Source organism: Pyrus communis, chromosome 2, assembly GCF_041283825.1.
Source record: "Pyrus communis isolate YQ-2024b chromosome 2, ASM4128382v1, whole genome shotgun sequence".
Classification (NCBI taxonomy): Eukaryota; Viridiplantae; Streptophyta; class Magnoliopsida; order Rosales; family Rosaceae; genus Pyrus; species Pyrus communis.
Window position 1 is genome coordinate 14,893,514 of NC_142566.1, and position 18,112 is coordinate 14,911,625.

The 18,112-nt window shown below is 39.0% G+C and overlaps 1 protein-coding gene across 1 annotated transcript; it reads left to right on the plus strand.

The window, feature by feature from the left end:
• The first annotated feature begins 6,544 nt into the window (after positions 1–6,544).
• LOC137748144 (transketolase, chloroplastic) lies at positions 6,545–11,397 on the plus strand. The gene is made up of 7 exons (XM_068488235.2): positions 6,545–8,163; positions 8,529–8,619; positions 8,752–8,857; positions 8,966–9,248; positions 9,502–9,650; positions 9,730–9,883; positions 10,149–11,397. Exons 1-7 carry the CDS (start codon positions 7,666–7,668, stop codon positions 11,109–11,111), a joined length of 2,244 nt encoding a protein of 747 aa, XP_068344336.2. The 5' UTR covers positions 6,545–7,665; the 3' UTR covers positions 11,112–11,397.
• Positions 11,398–18,112: the final 6,715 nt, after the last annotated feature.

Consider the following 18,112-nt stretch of genomic DNA (forward strand, 5'->3'; position numbering starts at 1 on the left):
CCTATGCCAGAAGGAGGAGGGGATGGTAATGATGTTGCAGAGAGGTTGACGGGTGGGGAGAGAAGAGGTAAGGGCCACAAGGTAATACAGATCGCCACGTCGCTTACCCACACCAATCATTGCCTTCGAAACCAAGTCCTGCAAAACACACCAAGAAGGAAAGAAGGTTATGGAACACGATAATCCATCTGTAAGTTTACCAACCGATAAAAGGTCCACTCGGAAATTAGGGACACATAAAACATCCTTCAAAGTAACTGATGAATTTAAAGGAAGAGTGCCGGTAAAAGTAATGGGAGCGGAATCACCACTAGGCAAAGAAACAGGCGGCAAATGTGAAGGAGAACGATTAACCAAACATGAAGCGGAAGAAGTAATATGATCCGTAGCACCACTGTCAAGAATCCATTGACCATGACGAGAGGTGACAGGTAACAAACCTTGGGCAAAATCAGTAGTGAGAACGGCATTGGCCTGAGGAGGGGTGGTGGTGTCACGTAGAGCAGCTAGAACACGGGAGTACTGCTCGGCAGAGAGGTCAGGCATGGCAAGCTGCAAGTCATGCAAAGTGGGCTGGGCCCCGTGCACTTGGTGGGTCGCTGGAGTAGAAGAGGAGGCGGGGGCCTAGGTTCCTTGCACGTGATGGGCCTGGGTGAAATTATGGGGCCGGGAAGCAGAAAACCGTGGCTGCCGGGGAGGACTGGAAGGTGCATGGCTGCGGGAAGAACTGGAAGCAGTGGCACGGCGCGGTGGTCGCCACGGTTGGCCATGGAGGGGATGGCCAACGGGATAGCCATGAAGTTTATGGCAGGTGTCTCGGGTATGATAATCAAAATTGCAATAGGTGCAATGGAGGGGAGGACGAGCAGAGGAGGGACGGGACGGGCCACGAACAGCCATGGGAACGGCAGAGAAAGCTGCCCAAAAAAAATTAGGGCTAGGGTTATAAACCTGCTCTGGATACCATGTAGAAAATATGGAAGAGAATGTGTAGAAAATATGGAAGAGAATGCTTTGTGGAAAATATGGAAGAGAATGCTTTTTCTCATTAATTTTTCTCTACAAGATTACAAGGATATATATACATGATACAAATGTGTAGGTAGGACAAGGTAGCCGTCCTAGTGTGTAGGTAGGACAAGGTAGGACAGCTGTAGAGGACAAGGTAGCCGTCCTAGTGTGTAGGTAGGACAAGGTAGGACGGCTGTAGGACGGCTTGACGGCTGTAGGACGGCTAGTGTGTAGGTAGGACAAGGTAGGACGGCTTGACGGCTTGACGGCTGTAGGACGGCTTGACGGCTGTAGGACGGCTTATTCTTCCAATAATAATATTATATACAATTACACAAGGACTCCAACCATATTCCTTATTTGTCTAACAACCTGTGAAGTGAGTGGTACCATAACTGCAAATGATTGTAAGAAGAACTCTCTTTGTCGCCCCCCAAACGCGGGAGGTTCTTTGTATACACTTGGTGATAAGGCAGATTTTCTCTCCAAACGCAGCGTATGGTTTGCAGTGTCTTGACTAATTGGTGGAAAGTTTACTTTTGTAAATGAGTTTCCTTAGTGTGCAGCCCACCATCTTTGAATAACTTAAAATATAGCTTTTTAGTGAATTTTTACTTATATAAGATTGTTAAGAATTTGTCAGGTTTTATACTAAATTAATTGGTGTTTAAAATTTATAAAACTTATGGTGTCTTAGTGTTATTGTTTTGATGATGTGGGGTATGGTGCATGTATATGCGGTTGAGAATGAATATCACATTGATGGGAGGAGTCGAGGAGGGATCTTGTATGTGTTCCTAAGTAAATAGAGCTATTCCTCATATTAGCAATTGGTTTTATGATGGAACCTCAACTTTTTTCATGATATCAGAGCAGGTTGTCTCACATGTGAAGTGAAGCCCACACATGCTCAGCACTCGACTTGTGTTGTCTACATGTTAAACTTAAACATTCGTCACACGTGTGGGGATGGGGGTTGAGAATGAATCACACATTGCTGGAAGGAGAGGCCTTCCATGAGTTTATAAGTAAAATGAACTAATTCTTATATTGTTAAATAGTTTTATAGTGGAACCTCTTCCATGTGTGACCAAACCTTTTAGTTGAATGCAGTTAGAATTTGTAAAAAGGGATCTATCTCTCCCACAATCTTGGTGTATCCAGTGAAATCATATATTGTGAGTGATGCAGGTCATGGACCAAGGGCATTATTATATTAAATAATTGAGAGCTAGAACTAAACTAATATAATAAGATACATGCATTTTAGAGCTATAATGCATGTATCTTGTTTTAAATTTGTGGCTTACGAGATTTTTAGGATTAACTGAAATCTTTTAGTTTTCTAGGAGTTATTTTTTAAGGGTTTATTTTATTTGTCTTTTTATATTTCTCACTTAATTGTAAGCCTATAAATATTTGTATTTATAGGGTAGAAAGTTTGTAGAATTTGTTTCAATTATCATATTGAAATTGAGTTGTAAACTCGTTTTTTAAGTGTTTTTCTCTTGTTTAAGAGTGTTGCTTTGTTTTTCTAGTTGTCTACGTCGTAGGCTAGTACTAGAAGCAAAGTTCTTAAGATTTTTAGGTTTCTTCTCGTATTTAGGAGATAGTGAACCCTACATATCTATTATTTTTATACCTGTATTGTTCATTTTATTTTCCTACCACGTTGCGCGCTATATCATGTAGTATTACTAGTTGGAGTATTTCATTGAATTCCACTAATTCTTCGTTATTCAATTTAATGGCTAGAAAAGGGGAGGAGTGCACAAGTAGTAAACGAGAGTGCATAAACCACTTCCCTTACAAGTATTGCTTGGACAAGATTCACGCTTTAATTTTGTTATGCATTTTGGTGATTGGTTATCCTTCTATTGTGTTGAGATAAACGTTAAGTCACCCATGCATGCACACGTGAATGGTTGTAACCCATCGACATAAAGAAGTTTCACAATGCATCAACAAATAGGTAACGGTACTCATCATGATAAGCAACCTTGTGAGGGTTGCCGGTGAAGTTACCCCTTGACCATATACGAACTTTCGTAGTAAGCATGCTTTGATCTAGTAATGGCTACTTAAATGCCAAACTAGTGTTTAAAGTTAAGGCGGGATTTGAACACAAGATCTTAGATGTTCTTAACTACTTGAGTTATGCTTATGTTATATTTTTCAAGCAGTAGGAACGAGGCAAATACAAAGACTTAAGAGCGGTGGTGGCTACACGAAAGGGCAAGAGGTGTCACTTGCCCATCTGAATATCCAGACTCGAAGCTTTGCTTGTAACATGGAGACTTGTCACAAGGTGTTTGAACAAGTGCTCCATGCGAGAATGTGAAGGTAAAACAGTCACACATTGGTGAAAATAAAAGCTTTGTATGGGCTTTTATAAGTAAGTTGGGTTACTCCTCATATTGTCAATTGGTTTTATGGTGGAACCTCAACTTTCTTCATGGTATTAGAGCAAGGTTGGCCCACGTGTGAAGCTTAGCGGCCTCACGTGCTCCACGTCACCCAATTTGTGTTGTTCACGTGTTTGGCTTGAAATTCACCAAACGGGAGGGGGCCTGTGAAAATATGAAAGTAAAATAGTCTCACATTGGTGAAAGGTTGCATGGGCTTACAAGTAAATTTGGTTACTCCACAGATTGTCAATTAATTTTATGATGAAACTTCAATTTTTTTTAGTGCACCTTCCTAACTTTATTTAATGATATGACCCAATTTTAGGTCATTCCAAATTAATGAAGAGTTTTATTACGGAGGCTCTTGTTTAAATAAAATCTAGGTACATTTCACTTCCACTTCCACTTGGAAAAGTTCCTAGAATTGCCACGGATGACAGCATTGATTGAGGGTACGGAGGGACGGAAGGGGAATAAAGTGTTGAATAGGTTGATATAAAATTAATAATTTAATTTTGTTTAAATGGAATCATGTGAGTAGACTAGCAGCCAAGTGCTGCTTAATTTTTTATTTTTATTTTTAAGATTATAAATGTGCGTTTGTTACACCGGACTATTTTGGATTAGACTAGCTTAAAGGACTAAACTGGACTGTCTTGGCATGGACTAAGCAGGACATGAATAATAAAATATTTGGTGTAGTATCGAACTAAGTCACGGACTAAATTATTTTTAGAATCTAAATATTTTTTTTACTATTTTTTAATTATTTTATTAATATTTTATTACTTTTTGATTCAGATATTTTCATTGACTCAACCTAGAGAGTTCCATAAGCTGCATGATCTCCAGATTTCTCCAAAAGCTGATCACCGATTTCCCAAAAAAAAATCTTGTCCATCAATGGCCTGCAACAAATTCAAGCCTTTTCATTTCGTTTCTTCTTCCCCTGCAATTCTACCAAAAATTGCCAAGGATGCTTGCTTTCCTTGGATCTCAATAGAAACCAATTTCTCAGCTTTCCTACCAACCAAACAAAATTAAACACCCCAATAAAAATACAGGAAATCAAAGAATTAACCTCCAGAAACTCGGAGGAATTGAATCAAGGAGTGCTAGAACGAGATATTCCTCGGAGGTGAATCAGAGGACTGCTAGAGCAAGACGAACAACAAAGAAAGCGGGATCTTCCTCATTCGAAATTCTGGGTTTGAGGCGAGAAAGAGAGAGAGTGTGTAGTGTTGGGCTAGCAGTGTATCTCGCTAAAGTTGGGAGTGGTGGTGTGATGGTGGTTGTCGGTGCTCAAGAAAATGGAGAGTCGAGAGTGGATGAAAGGAGAAGAGGACAAACCAGACGAAGGGCTTAGCAGTCCTATGGTCTCAGGGCGCTCTCGCTAAGACCTCCTAGCGAGGGAAATAGTCGGAGCGAATCCCTAGTCTCGTTAACTTTAGTCCGTGCATGCAACAACACACGGGATTTCATTGATAGTTAATACAGTCTAATCTAGTGAAAGATAGTGAGGCCAAACAAACACACCCTAAGGGTTTTATATTACGGATTTGGATCCTGTTCTGAGCTAATGGAGAGGATATTCCTGACCAATCATCGTGGGCCGTTGGATTTTTATCCAACGACTACAATCATTACAACTTTAACGGGATCCCCTGTTTGTAGTCGTTGGATAAAAATCCAACGACCCACAATGATTGGTCAAGAGGATCCTCTCCATTAGCTCAGGAGAGGATCCAAAGCCTTATATTACCCATAAAATAAAATAAAAAGTTGGCACTCATCAAACATAAGAGTAAGAGTTGCAAATTTTGAACCGTTGATGGTCGAATAGGGGCTTTGAATTTTGAAGGCAAAGGGGTTAACCGACTTTTTACTCTTTATTTTTGAACAAATCTGAAAACACCATCCCTACTCACCAAAACTCTTTCATCTTCCTCAGTCCCTACTCTCCAACAACCCACCAAAATTGTTTTCAAAAAACAAAAAAAAAAAACAAAAAAACAAAACAAAACAAAAAAAAAAACCTTCCTCAATAACCAATCATTGTGGGTTGTTTTTTTTTTTTTTTCGGTTGCCCTTTTTAACAAAGATTTTCTTATGTGAGAAAAATAAGCCCCCTCCTTTGAAGTATCCTAACATTCTAAATTATGAATTCCTTATCCCATCCATAATTAATCCCCTCTTTCATCTCAATTAAGATCTAAAAACAGTTTAAATTTAGAGATTTGTGTCTATGCATTATATAAATCTCGACATTTAAACTTATCGAACTATATACATAGGAAATTATTATTGGTACTCCAAAATTCTCATTTGAGACTCTAAACTTTTTATTTTAGAAAGGAAAATACACTTGTGAGGAGTGCAAATTGAGATTTTTGAAATGCTAATAACAGTTTCTTATAAATTATGTGATGAACATCACCATCACTTGAAAGTCGTGAAAAAAATGTTTCCCTTTTATGATTGTGTGCCCAATCTAACCACCACTAAGATAGCAACTAGATCCTAAAATTACCAATCATAAAAATCCATACAAAGAATAACCATCGGACAAACCAAGGTGGAACAACCAAATCAAAATAATTTCTCCCAAATGAAGGGCTCGTTTTAAAGTGCTTTTCAAATGACTGAAAATAGTTTTGGTGAAAATATTTTTGAAACTAATCCTTAATAAAATTCAAGTGAATCCTAGAAAAACGTTTAAGTGTTTTTTGTAAGAAGCACATATCCAGTGATTCCTTCAAAAAACATTTTAATTGCTTCTGAAACCTAATATCTATTTCACTATAAGCACTTTCTGTCATTTTAAAAACATTTTCAAACTACCTTAAATTGATTTTCAACACAATGTAACCTTAATCAAAATAGAGGAATTTGATTGAGGAGGAATTGAATTGAGGAGGAATTGGATTAAGGAGGAGTCAGAATCGAATTATTGTTGAAGCTGTTTACTTAAATGTTATGGAATTGGAGTAAAAATGAAACGAAATTCATATAAATTGTATACCAATTCACCTGAATCGGAATGAAAATTAATATGATTACTAAACTATCCTTAATCTAAGTAATGGAAAATAAGTCTCCCAACAGCTTTCTAGAACCCCCACGGGTTCACTACATCATTTTTTTTTTCTATTTTTTTCCAGTCCCTTTTCACTTTGTTATCTTCGTCCGTTCCGCACTGTCTCGCTTGCCGCCGTCAATACAATGGCATCCCAAGTGGGAACCCGGGTTAGGTGCCTTACCGACAGCCTGAGGTGGTACCATGATTTCCGAAGCACAGCTGCCGCGTTAGCCCTCTGTTTGGATCGTGAGAATTTAGTATCCATTTTCCGGGAATCTGAGAGAAAGCTTGAGTGGTGAGACTTTCAGATGTTGAATCTCTCAGTACGCTGATACTGATGGACCAATCATTTAACAGAAAAACCGAACAAGTGGTGTGATAATGTCGGCTCATCCGGCGGTGGGTCGTCGTCCATTTTTGTAGGTAAAACAGCTAATAGAACGTCCTCTCTCTCTCTCTCTCAGTCTCTCTAGCTATTTCTCATTCTCTCCGTCTAAGCTTCAACTTTCTCGATCTGACGGGCAGCATATTGTTGAAGGGTAGCAGCAAAACTTCGGGTGGTTAAATCGTGGGAGGCAAATGGTAAGGGCAGGGTAATTTCGGTAGAGAAGTTTGATTCCGGATGTTGGCTTTCTTCCGGAATTCAATTACCACCTTCAAGTCTTCAAGTCAGTATTTGGATTCCAGGGATATCAGGAATCCGTTTATTGATTTTAGGTGGAGCCCACTAATTTTTTCATTCCCAAAGTTTGGTAAACTTCGGAATCATTTGGAGAGGAATTCAATTTCCCTTCTTCTACCACCATTCCAGTTCGGTAAATACGCCACAAAAGTCAGAAAAATACAAAAATAAATGTCTCAATTTGGTTTTAGACGGTGAAAATAAATGGAAGGCGGAGCATTTCCGACTCCTACCCTCAGTCAACGGCAAAGATCGGACCTTCCCCCAATCTAACGGTCAGCCCATCTCTCTACCTGTCCTCTTGTGCCCGGCTCTGATATCCCGATAAAACCAAGAGCTCTCCAACCGCTCTCTCAGACTCTCATATAGTCCCTACCTCTCCTCACTCTCCCTCTCTCTCCTGGCTCTGCTCTCTCTCTCTCTCTCTCTCTCTCTCTCTCTCTCTCTCCCCTCTGAGCCATAGCCAGAACCACAGAGCAGCAGCCATGACTTCATCTTCATCTGTTACTCTGTCCCAGGCCCTCCTGGCCCGAGCCATTTCCCACCACGGCTCCAACTCCACGTCCGACCGGGTCTCCCTCTCCTCAACCCTCACACTTCCCACTTTCTCCGGCCTCAAATCAGCTTCTTCTTCGTCATCACCGTCGTCTTCCCGTCTCCCCCGCCGCCGGCTTGGGGCCAACCGGCCGGTCCGGGCTGCCGCGGTCGAGACTCTGGACAAGACCACAGAGACGTCGTTGGTGGAGAAGTCGGTGAATACGATCCGGTTCTTGGCGATTGACGCTGTGGAGAAGGCCAATTCGGGTCACCCGGGTTTGCCCATGGGATGTGCTCCAATGGGTCATATTTTGTACGACGAAGTCATGAGGTACAACCCCAAGAACCCCTACTGGTTCAACCGTGACCGGTTCGTGTTGTCTGCTGGACACGGATGTATGTTGCAGTATGCTCTGCTGCACCTTGCCGGATACGACAGTGTAAAGGTGGGTTTTGTGTTTTTGAGTTGAAAAGTGATTTGGGTTTTGTGGATTTGGATTGAACTTTGGTGTTTTGGGTGGAGAATTGGATCACTGCTGGAGAATTGTTGTAGCTTTGAGCATAATTTTCTGATATTCTCTCCCCTTCTCTAGCTTTCTCTCTCTACACACATACATTAGATTTGGTTCTGCATGTTTGTTTGGGAAATTCATAATGCATGTAGCCCTTTGTTCCATTAGAGTTGCATCCAGCACTCCACATGTAAATTAATGTATGATTACTGTTAGCTTTGTTAATTATCCGATTGATTTCGTATGATTGACTGAATGTTGGTTATAAGCTGATGATTTGATTTCGGATCAATGAGTAGGAAGAAGATTTGAAGAGTTTCCGTCAATGGGGAAGCAAGACCCCTGGACACCCTGAGAACTTTGAGACACCCGGTGTTGAAGTCACAACCGGTTAGTTTCTCTTCCATTTTCGATATTTAATTGAGTAGTTCTGAGCTTGATGGTTAATTTGATTACTCTTAATAAAGGAAAACAATTAATAGCATTAGCTGGTATTCTTACGAGTATTTTCATTTTATGTAGGTCCCTTGGGGCAAGGTATTGCGAATGCTGTTGGTTTGGCTCTTGCTGAGAAGCACTTGGCTGCACGTTACAACAAGCCAGACAGTGAGATCGTTGACCACTACACGTGAGATTACCTTAACGTTTGAACTCTTGTTTTCTACCTTCTGCTGTTTTGATGTAAATCTTTAATGCTTTGGTTTTGCTTAGCAGTTTTGGTGTTGTTTCAATGCAGTTATTGTATATTGGGTGATGGCTGTCAAATGGAGGGTATTTCAAATGAAGCTGCTTCTCTTGCAGGACACTGGGGGCTTGGGAAGCTGATAGCCTTCTATGATGACAACCACATTTCCATTGATGGAGACACTGAGATTGCATTCACCGAAAGTGTTGACACCCGTTTTGAGGGTCTTGGGTGGCATGTTATCTGGGTGAAGAATGGAAACACTGGGTATGATGAGATTCGAGCTGCCATTAAGGAAGCGAAGGCTGTCACGGACAAACCCACTTTAATAAAGGTCAGATATATGCTGCATTCTTTCTAGATTATCAAATATGTTCATTTGGATGTGATAGGATGGAAAACTATTTGTCTATTAACTGTTATAGTTCACTTAAAGTATCTACAATTTGTGGTATTTGATTTATCCAAATATGCATTCTGGCATTGTCTGCTGAAAGTGTTTTTCTTTTCTTTTTCCAGAACATGTCTAGTTGGTTCACTTTGATTTCATACTAATCAATGTCGTGTTGAACTTTTGCATTTTTTAGGTGACAACCACCATTGGTTTTGGATCCCCAAACAAAGCAAACTCATACAGTGTTCATGGTGCTGCACTTGGTTCCAAGGAAGTTGATGCTACCAGGAAGAACCTTGGATGGCCATATGAGCCTTTCCACGTGCCAGAGGATGTTAAAAGGTAAGGACCACTCCGTTTTAATTTCTATCTTTAATCAGTCTATTAGCATTAATTACTCATCATCTTGTTTCTATCTTAGTCACTGGAGCCGCCATACCGCCGAAGGTTCTGCACTTGAAGCTGAATGGAATGCCAAGTTTGCAGAATATGAGAAGAAGTACGCGGAGGAAGCTGCAGAGCTGAAGTCCATCGTTAAGGGTGAGCTACCTGCTGGTTGGGAAAAAGCACTCCCGGTGAGTAGAATTTTTTTTTTTATTGCTCATCTTAGCTTATTTAGATATTTTATACGTGAGCTATTTGGAAATGAGCACAAACATGTTGGGGGAAAGCATTCTGGATGGCATTGATATCACACCCTATTTTTTTCAGAGCCCTGCATTTGGTTACTGTCTAGTGGGGGTAGAACTAACTTGGTCTGTTACAACCATTTTCTATATTAACGTATCTGTTTAAGATATGAAGGTCATCTTATAAGACTTCTTAATTGCAATTTTCCAGAGGTACACTCCTGAGTCCCCAGCTGATGCTACCCGAAATTTATCTCAAGCGAACCTTAATGCCCTTTCGAAGGTTCTTCCTGGTCTTATTGGAGGAAGTGCAGATCTTGCTTCTTCTAACATGACTTTACTGAAAAGTTTTGGAGACTTCCAGAAGAATACCCCAGAAGAGCGCAATGTAAGGTTTGGTGTAAGAGAGCATGGAATGGGAGCCATCTGCAATGGGATTGCCCTTCACAGCCCTGGCCTGATTCCTTACTGTGCCACTTTCTTTGTTTTCACTGACTACATGAGAGCTGCCATAAGGATCTCTGCCTTGTCAGAGGCTGGAGTTATCTATGTTATGACCCACGATTCAATTGGGCTTGGAGAAGATGGACCAACCCATCAACCGATTGAGCACTTGGCAAGTTTCCGGGCAATGCCCAACATTTTGATGCTCCGCCCAGCTGATGGGAATGAGACTGCTGGGGCGTACAGGGTTGCAGTCCTTAACAGGAAGAGACCATCCATCCTTGCCCTCTCTCGACAAAAGTTGCCCAATCTTCCTGGAACTTCCATTGAGGGAGTCGAGAAGGGAGGCTACACAATATCAGACAACTCTTCCGGTAACAAGCCAGATGTCATTTTGATGGCAACTGGATCTGAGTTGGAAATTGTTGCCAAAGCTGGCGATGAGCTCAGAAAAGAAGGGAAGACTGTTAGAGTTGTCTCCTTTGTTTCTTGGGAACTCTTTGATGATCAATCAGATGACTACAAGGAAAGTGTCTTGCCGGCTGCGGTAACAGCTAGGGTTAGCCTTGAGGCTGGATCAACATTCGGGTGGCACAAGATTGTTGGAAGCAAAGGAAAGGCGATTGGAATCGATAAATTTGGGGCGAGTGCACCGGCTGGAAAAATATACAAGGGGTATGGCATCACTGTTGAGGCAGTTGTTGCAGCAGCAAAAGAAGTTAGCAGTTAAGATAACTGGTTATTTCGCAGATTTGGTTTTGGTTGGAGATCATCATCAGGGTAAAGAGGTCATATTCTTGTGATTTATTTCACGGGTACGGTCTCTTCTGTTTTAGTAATAAAAATAATTTCGTTTTTCACGATGTTGCGTATAATTCTTGAATGAAAGCAACATAGATCAGAGAGAGAGAGAGAGAGGGAGAGAGGGTTAGGGTCATGTATTTTGTAACAGCTCTTGGACCAATCTTGAGTTTTGTAATGCTGTGTGGTTAAATTATTGAGTTTCACTTTTTCCATCTCACTTTCTTCACTTTGTAACTTAGAAAACTATGGGAATGCTGTAGGTAAAACAGTTAATTTTTCAGTTGAATAAATCTCCACCCTTCTCATTAGTACCAAATTAGAGAATTTGATTGGATCGGATAGGATAGGATTGGATATTGGATATTGGATATTGGATATTTGTTTCAAGCCATTCAAAAATCAGTAGGGTGATATCCACATTTCTGGTCTGGGAACTACCTCCAGGAGGGGGGGTCCCACATGTGGGTAATGAAGGGCAAATGTTGACCCTTAAGGTTTGTGGTAGTTGAAGGTGTATGCCCTCAGCTTGCCTATCCATATTGTTTGTCTTTTTCTATTTCTGCCACCAAAAACTAGGTTGATAATTTGATACGGTTTGGAATGGAGTCATGTCATGGGTCATGGGTCATGGGTCATGGGTCATGGGTCATGGGTTAGCAAAAGTTGAGTGCAAGAGAAGACAGGTTGGTTGGTGGTTTCCTTCCTCCAATATCTTTTTCCCTGGAATTGAATTGAGAGTCAACTTTGTTGTTGGCAAGTTGCAATGGACACGGTTGCATGAAGGTGCTCGGAGAATCCCAGCATATTCGCCTATTGGGCATATTCTCTTTGGAATAATACTTGCACTTCCTTTAAAGAGGAGCAGCTCATTCTTCCACTTGCAAGTTGCAAATATCATATTTCATAATTGGAACTATTTAATTCTTTAATCTTTATTTGAAGATTATCTTTACAAAAAAAAAATCATTCGAATAAGAAGTTATTTAGTCATCTAAGTCTATCAAATAAATAAACTGTTACTTGATACTTAAATTGTTGATTTTAATCCCCTCTAGTTGATCTTATTTATCGATAGTTTCCGCTATTATGCAAACTTATAAGATGGTGTTATGCGAATATATGAAGTAAACGTGCCACCCATAATCACAAAGAATTTAGTGAGGTTCAACGAACATTGCCTACTCTTCGCTTGATCTCTCTTGAGAAATCACTTGCAATATGTAGAATAACTTGGTTACAAGAACTTATTGAAAACCTTTATGCTAAACCCAAAACCTTGTTTTAGATCTCTCCATCACTCTTGGCTCTCTAGTCTCTCTACCCTTGTTTTTTCTTAGCTGCTTGTATTATGTTCCCTATTCGTGTGAATAAACAACACCCAACAAGCCTATTTATAGTCCATAGACCATGGTTACATGCCTTACAAGTACATGATTATTAAATTCTTTTAGAATAGGAAAAACTAACTTATTTCCTAATCCAAAACTGATTGGAATTACAAAGAAAAACATATTTCCAACTTTTAGTTATCTAAGTATATCAAATAAATAAACTGTTACTCGATATCTAAATGGTTGATTTTTATCTCCCTTAGTTGATCTTGTTTATCGATAGTCTCCGGTATTATGCAAACTTATAAGATGATGCTATGTGGATATATGAACAATACAGTAAACACGCTACACACAAACACAAAGAATTTAGCAAGGTTCATTGAACATTGCCTAATCTCTCTTGCGAAATCACCTGCAATATGTAGAATAACAACTTGGTTTCAAGAACTTATTGAAAGCCTTTATGCTAAACCCCAAAACTTGCTTTAGATCTCTCTATCACTCTTGGCTCTCCACCCTTGTTTTCTCTCAGCTGCTTATATTCTGTCTGCTGTTCACTTGAATAAACAGCACCCAACAAGCCTATCTTAAGTCTTTTTAGAAAAGAGAAAACGTTTCATAATCCTAAACTGATTGGGACTAGAAAGAAAAACATATTTCCCAACTTTTACGGGAAATAACCTGTGCACATTACTTCTCTTTTCTGAACACCAATTGAAAATTTACATCTATTTGACCTTGATATTTTGACGAGCCAAATCACAACAATGGTGAAAAAGGAAAGGGATCCGGCTTCCATCAAATTCACCAAATCACCTAATTTGGATTCTTAAAATTTGATCAAACGGTTAAAGTTATTATAATTTTTAAAGAGGCCCCTCTGTTTGTAATCGTTAAATTAAATTTCAAAAGTCTAAATTGATTGATTGGGTGAATTTGATGGAATGGATTCTCTTCGGATCGCTTTCCGGTGAAAAAGATAGTGGTGGTGAGCCTTGGAATATACTGTATGCTTATATTATATTCCTCCTCTTGAGTCTTGAACTGTTGGTAAGGCAAGGTAATGACACAACCCTGGATATTGACAAATGACAAGTACGTACCATATAGAGTAAGATGCTCGCGTGCTTATTATTTGTCACCTAAATCTCTTTATGCCTTTACTTGCATCTATCTAATATATTTATGCCTTTACTTGCATCTATCTACTACCAAACAATAGAAATATACATTATGTGATGTGATTATACCAACCCAAATACACAGACCTCATAAAAACTTTGAAGTTATGCAAACCACTTAGTACTACAACCTAATGATATTCTTCTTCATTTGTAAGAGAAATCTTAGGTTCGATTTTTGCTAAAAGCAACATTATTATGACAAGTTTATTATAAAGCTTAGCCTACTTCCTCATTCCCTTAGTGTAGATACGATCGTTTGTTAAAATATATATATATATATATATATATATATATATATATAATATTATGTTCAAAGTTTTTTTTTTTTTTGGGGGGGGTGGGTGTGGGGCAGAACAACATTTTCTAATTTGACGACCTTGATTTTGAGGGACTTGGGTGTAAATGATATGGCCAGGGCCCACATAAAGTGGCCCAAGATTGACTCCGGACCCCGGAAGAAGCCCGTGTTTGCATGCCAAGATTTATTCCTACATTTTTGAAGAAATTATGGCGTATCACCAATTTCCTTTCATTCTTTTACTTCATTTCTAGTTTGGAAAATGATAAATTTATACTTTTTTTTAACTTTTCATACACTCATGTTCGGTCTTGATTGTTGTTTTTGTTTGATTTATTCAATTTGAAGATCAAAATAAAGAAGAGTGTGATAAACTAAAAGATGGGGAGGAGAATCATCACCCTTTATACATGTTGAAGAATATAAAATTGGAAATTTGACAAGATACAATGCAATTTATAAGTGACTAGTTATACTACTAATAATAATATCTGGTTTTGCTTTTAAATGATACAATGTACATTAAAGATTGAGATAATGAATTAGTTTTGAAGTCGTCATTTATGAGATTCAAGCATATAATCTCTAACTTAATAATGTAATCGTGTCACATCCCGGTCTAGGGCGGATCACTTCTTGAGCCCGCTCCACCACCGTAGCACGATATTGTCCGCTTTGGTCTTACCATTCCCTCACGGTTTTGTTTTTGGGAACTCACGAGCAACTTCCCAGTGGGTCACCCAACATGGGATTGGTCTAGCCCCCTTCTCGCTTAACTTTGGAGTTCCTACGGAATCCGAACCCAGTGAGCTCCCAAAATGCCTTGTGCTAGGTAGGGATGAGAATATACATTTAAGGATCACTCCCCTGGGCGATGTGGGATGTTATAATCCACCTCCCTTAGGGCCCCGACGTCCTCGTCGGCACACACGCGGTCAGGGTTAGGCTTTGATACCAATTGTCACATCCCGGCTCGGGGCGAATCACTTCGCGAGCCCGCTCCACCACCGTAGCACGATATTGTCCGCTTTGGTCTTACCATTCCCTCACGGTTTTGTTTTTGGGAACTCACGAGCAACTTCCCAGTGGGTCACCCATCATGGGATTTCTCTAGCCCCCTTATCGCTTAACTTCGGAGTTCCTACGGAACCCGAAGCCAGTGAGCTCCGAAAATGCCTCGTGCTAGGTAGGGATGGGAATATACATTTAAGGATCACTCCCCTGGACGATGTGGGATGTTACAAATCGTATAGTCAAATACAAGTTGAAAAACACATTAATAAAAAGTGCACGGAGGACAAGATTTTATTAAATTTAATTGATGCAATGTGTTATCTTTATGCATGTATTTTTTATTTAATTGTAGAGCAATTTGATTGGTTCTTTTAGAGGTGAATTGTCTGCCCTCCTATTTCCATATTCTCCCCATGCTCTTTTATTTGTGTGGTCACGGTTAATCCACGTCAACATTTTATATTCTTATTACTTTTTGTTTTATTATTTCTATAAAAAATTAATATAAAATGTTGATGTAGCCTAACCATGACCACACATCACAAGAATGTATAGGGAGAGTATGGAAATAGAAGGGTAGATAATCCACCTCTAGTTCTTTTCACATGTTTAAGCGAAAAACACGTGCGTACATTTGTCGTTTTTTTCAATTTTCCAATGATATAGTTGAATTCCATGAAAAAAAAATTATATAATTCAATTAAGAAGTTGGTTGCACATGTAAATCAATGCACGTATGGTGTTGTTGGCACAACACGTGCCATACTAGCACGTGTAGGTCACGACCAATCTTGAAAATTATAGCGCATATTGTTCAACAACTTTGTGGTCACATACTAGTGCATATTAATACTCGGGTTAGATAGATCAAATTTTTAAACTAAATTTTGTAAATCAAATGACGTGGATTTGATGATTAAATTATTACTTAAGTATTAATTAACGTGTTTATTTCATATTGGTTGACACATCATTTGGTTTAAAAATTTAATTTCCCTCGCATTATCCTTAATATTTCATTATTCAACAGTAGGTGGTAAGTATCCTTGTCACATTGCAAAGGCCTCAACAATATCTACTCTCTTTTTTTCAATGCTATGAGAAATCTCTAATTTGAATATCCTTTGAAAAATCGAAAGAAAAATAAAAATACTAGTATTACGATTTAGTAGTATTACTAAATTCGACTTCAATGAATGAGGAGTTTGATATCAAATTAAGATTGACCTATTAGAATGTCATGTGATCCTTCATGAAGTTGATACCAAATTATGATCAATCTATCATGTTTTTTTTTTTTTGGTTAACAATGGTGAATAAGCGCTAAAGAAAATAAAAGATTACTTAAGAATATCACGTGACCAGGAGATATTAGCTATATCTATTACTATATCTATTACTAACATCCAACTAGAAGGAGGAACTTGCTCAAAATAGAATGGACCTAAACTGCATGACATATCCAAACGAGCCAAATCATTAGCAACAAAATTCCACAAGACCTACTTTGAGCACGACAATTCAATACTAAACTTACCAAAAGGTGATTATCCATTTTTGCATTTAAAATCAATTGAACTGTAAGTGAAAAATTTGGTTCCACCGTAAGCTTCTTAATTCCATGCCAATCTATCATGTTTTCTAAGCTCAATTCTTAGTCTCAATATCGTTTTCTCTTTTTTTTTTTTTTTTTTTTTTGAACAAACGATATTATCTACACTAAGGAGGTGGGGGAGTGAGTTAAGCCTTACAATCAACTAACAATAATGTGGTTCAAATTCGCATTCAGCAAAAATCAAACCTAAAACATCTCATGTACAAATTAAGAAGAATGCCAGTAGACCGTCATACTAAGTAATGTCTCAATATCGTCATTGTATATGAAAGAAAAATTATGAAGTGAAACTCTTATAATCCCCCGCTAATAAAAGGGGTCGGTGAGAATGGTAAGGATTTCGGTCATATGAGTGAGAAGAGTGTTCTTTCCAGCCTTGTTGCCACCAATCAAGTTAATGATCTGGATAAGAACTTAAAAGTAAATCAGTTCATTAATAATGGCCAATGGGACAGAGACCAACTACGGTTCATGGTAGAGGAGGACATTGTAAATAAAATATGTAATATCCCTCTCCCCTTGATTCCCCAAGATGATTCTTGTTGTTGGAGGCCAAATGGTAATGGTAAGTTCTTAATTAAGTCGGTAACTTGGATCACAAAATGTGATAATAATAATGCGAATGCTAGAGAGCTTTTAAATAAAATGTGGAATCTTAAGCTGCCTCATAAAGTCAAAATTTTTAGTTGGCTACTTATCCTAGGAAGGCTCCATATAAAAGACAGACTAACAATAATATTCGAACTATCTGCCCTATGTATGTGTAACTTGGAGGATGAAAGCAAATCCCAATTATTCATAAATTATAGTTTTCCTAGACTTGTTGGAATGGTCAAGTTGTCTCCAATAACTTAAGGCTAAATCAGTCTCTCTTATTTAATGACTGGTTTAATGCTCTAGCTCACAGAACTGACGAAGGATTATGTGATCTCAGTAAAGCTTTACTAATTTGTTGCCAAACTTGGAAAGAGTGGAATCTAGCTGTGTTTCAAAACAAAAATCCAAGCATCCAAGCTTTGTAAGGATTGTTAAGGTTGCTCTTAACTTTAAACGATATTTCATCACTGGCAACGATAATAATCTTGATGATTATGATGGAAGAAGACATCAATCTTCATCTTTTATTCGGTAGTCCCCTCCAAAGGTTGGCGGTGTTAAACTTAATTTTGATGGCTCCGTTGTGAATCAAAGTGCATCTACTGGATTTGTGATTAGAAATGAGAAATGGGATCCCATTGTTGCAGGAGCAAGGTTTATTACTATCTCTGTGGTGGAATGTCTAGCTCTTCAGGATGGCTTGTGGATGGCAAAGTTTAGAGGTTTATCTCGTATTATAGTTGAGGAAGATTTGAAGCTGGTGATTGACTCCATACGTGGCACTTATAACCCCCCCTTGGAGACTAAAGCTCATTCTGGAGGATATTCGTTGGTTTGCGGGGGTTTTTTTAAGACATTTGTTGGAAGCATGTCTTCAGGGAGGCC

Bases quoted from the DNA above. Each gene is read 5' to 3' on its own strand.
- LOC137748144 (XM_068488235.2), top strand. From the start codon at position 7,666: ATGACTTCATCTTCATCTGTTACTCTGTCCCAGGCCCTCCTGGCCCGA. The intron at 8,620-8,751 runs GTTAGTTTCTCT...CATTTTATGTAG, and splicing joins CGGTGTTGAAGTCACAACCG to GTCCCTTGGGGCAAGGTATT. The intron at 9,884-10,148 runs GTGAGTAGAATT...GCAATTTTCCAG, and splicing joins GTTGGGAAAAAGCACTCCCG to AGGTACACTCCTGAGTCCCC.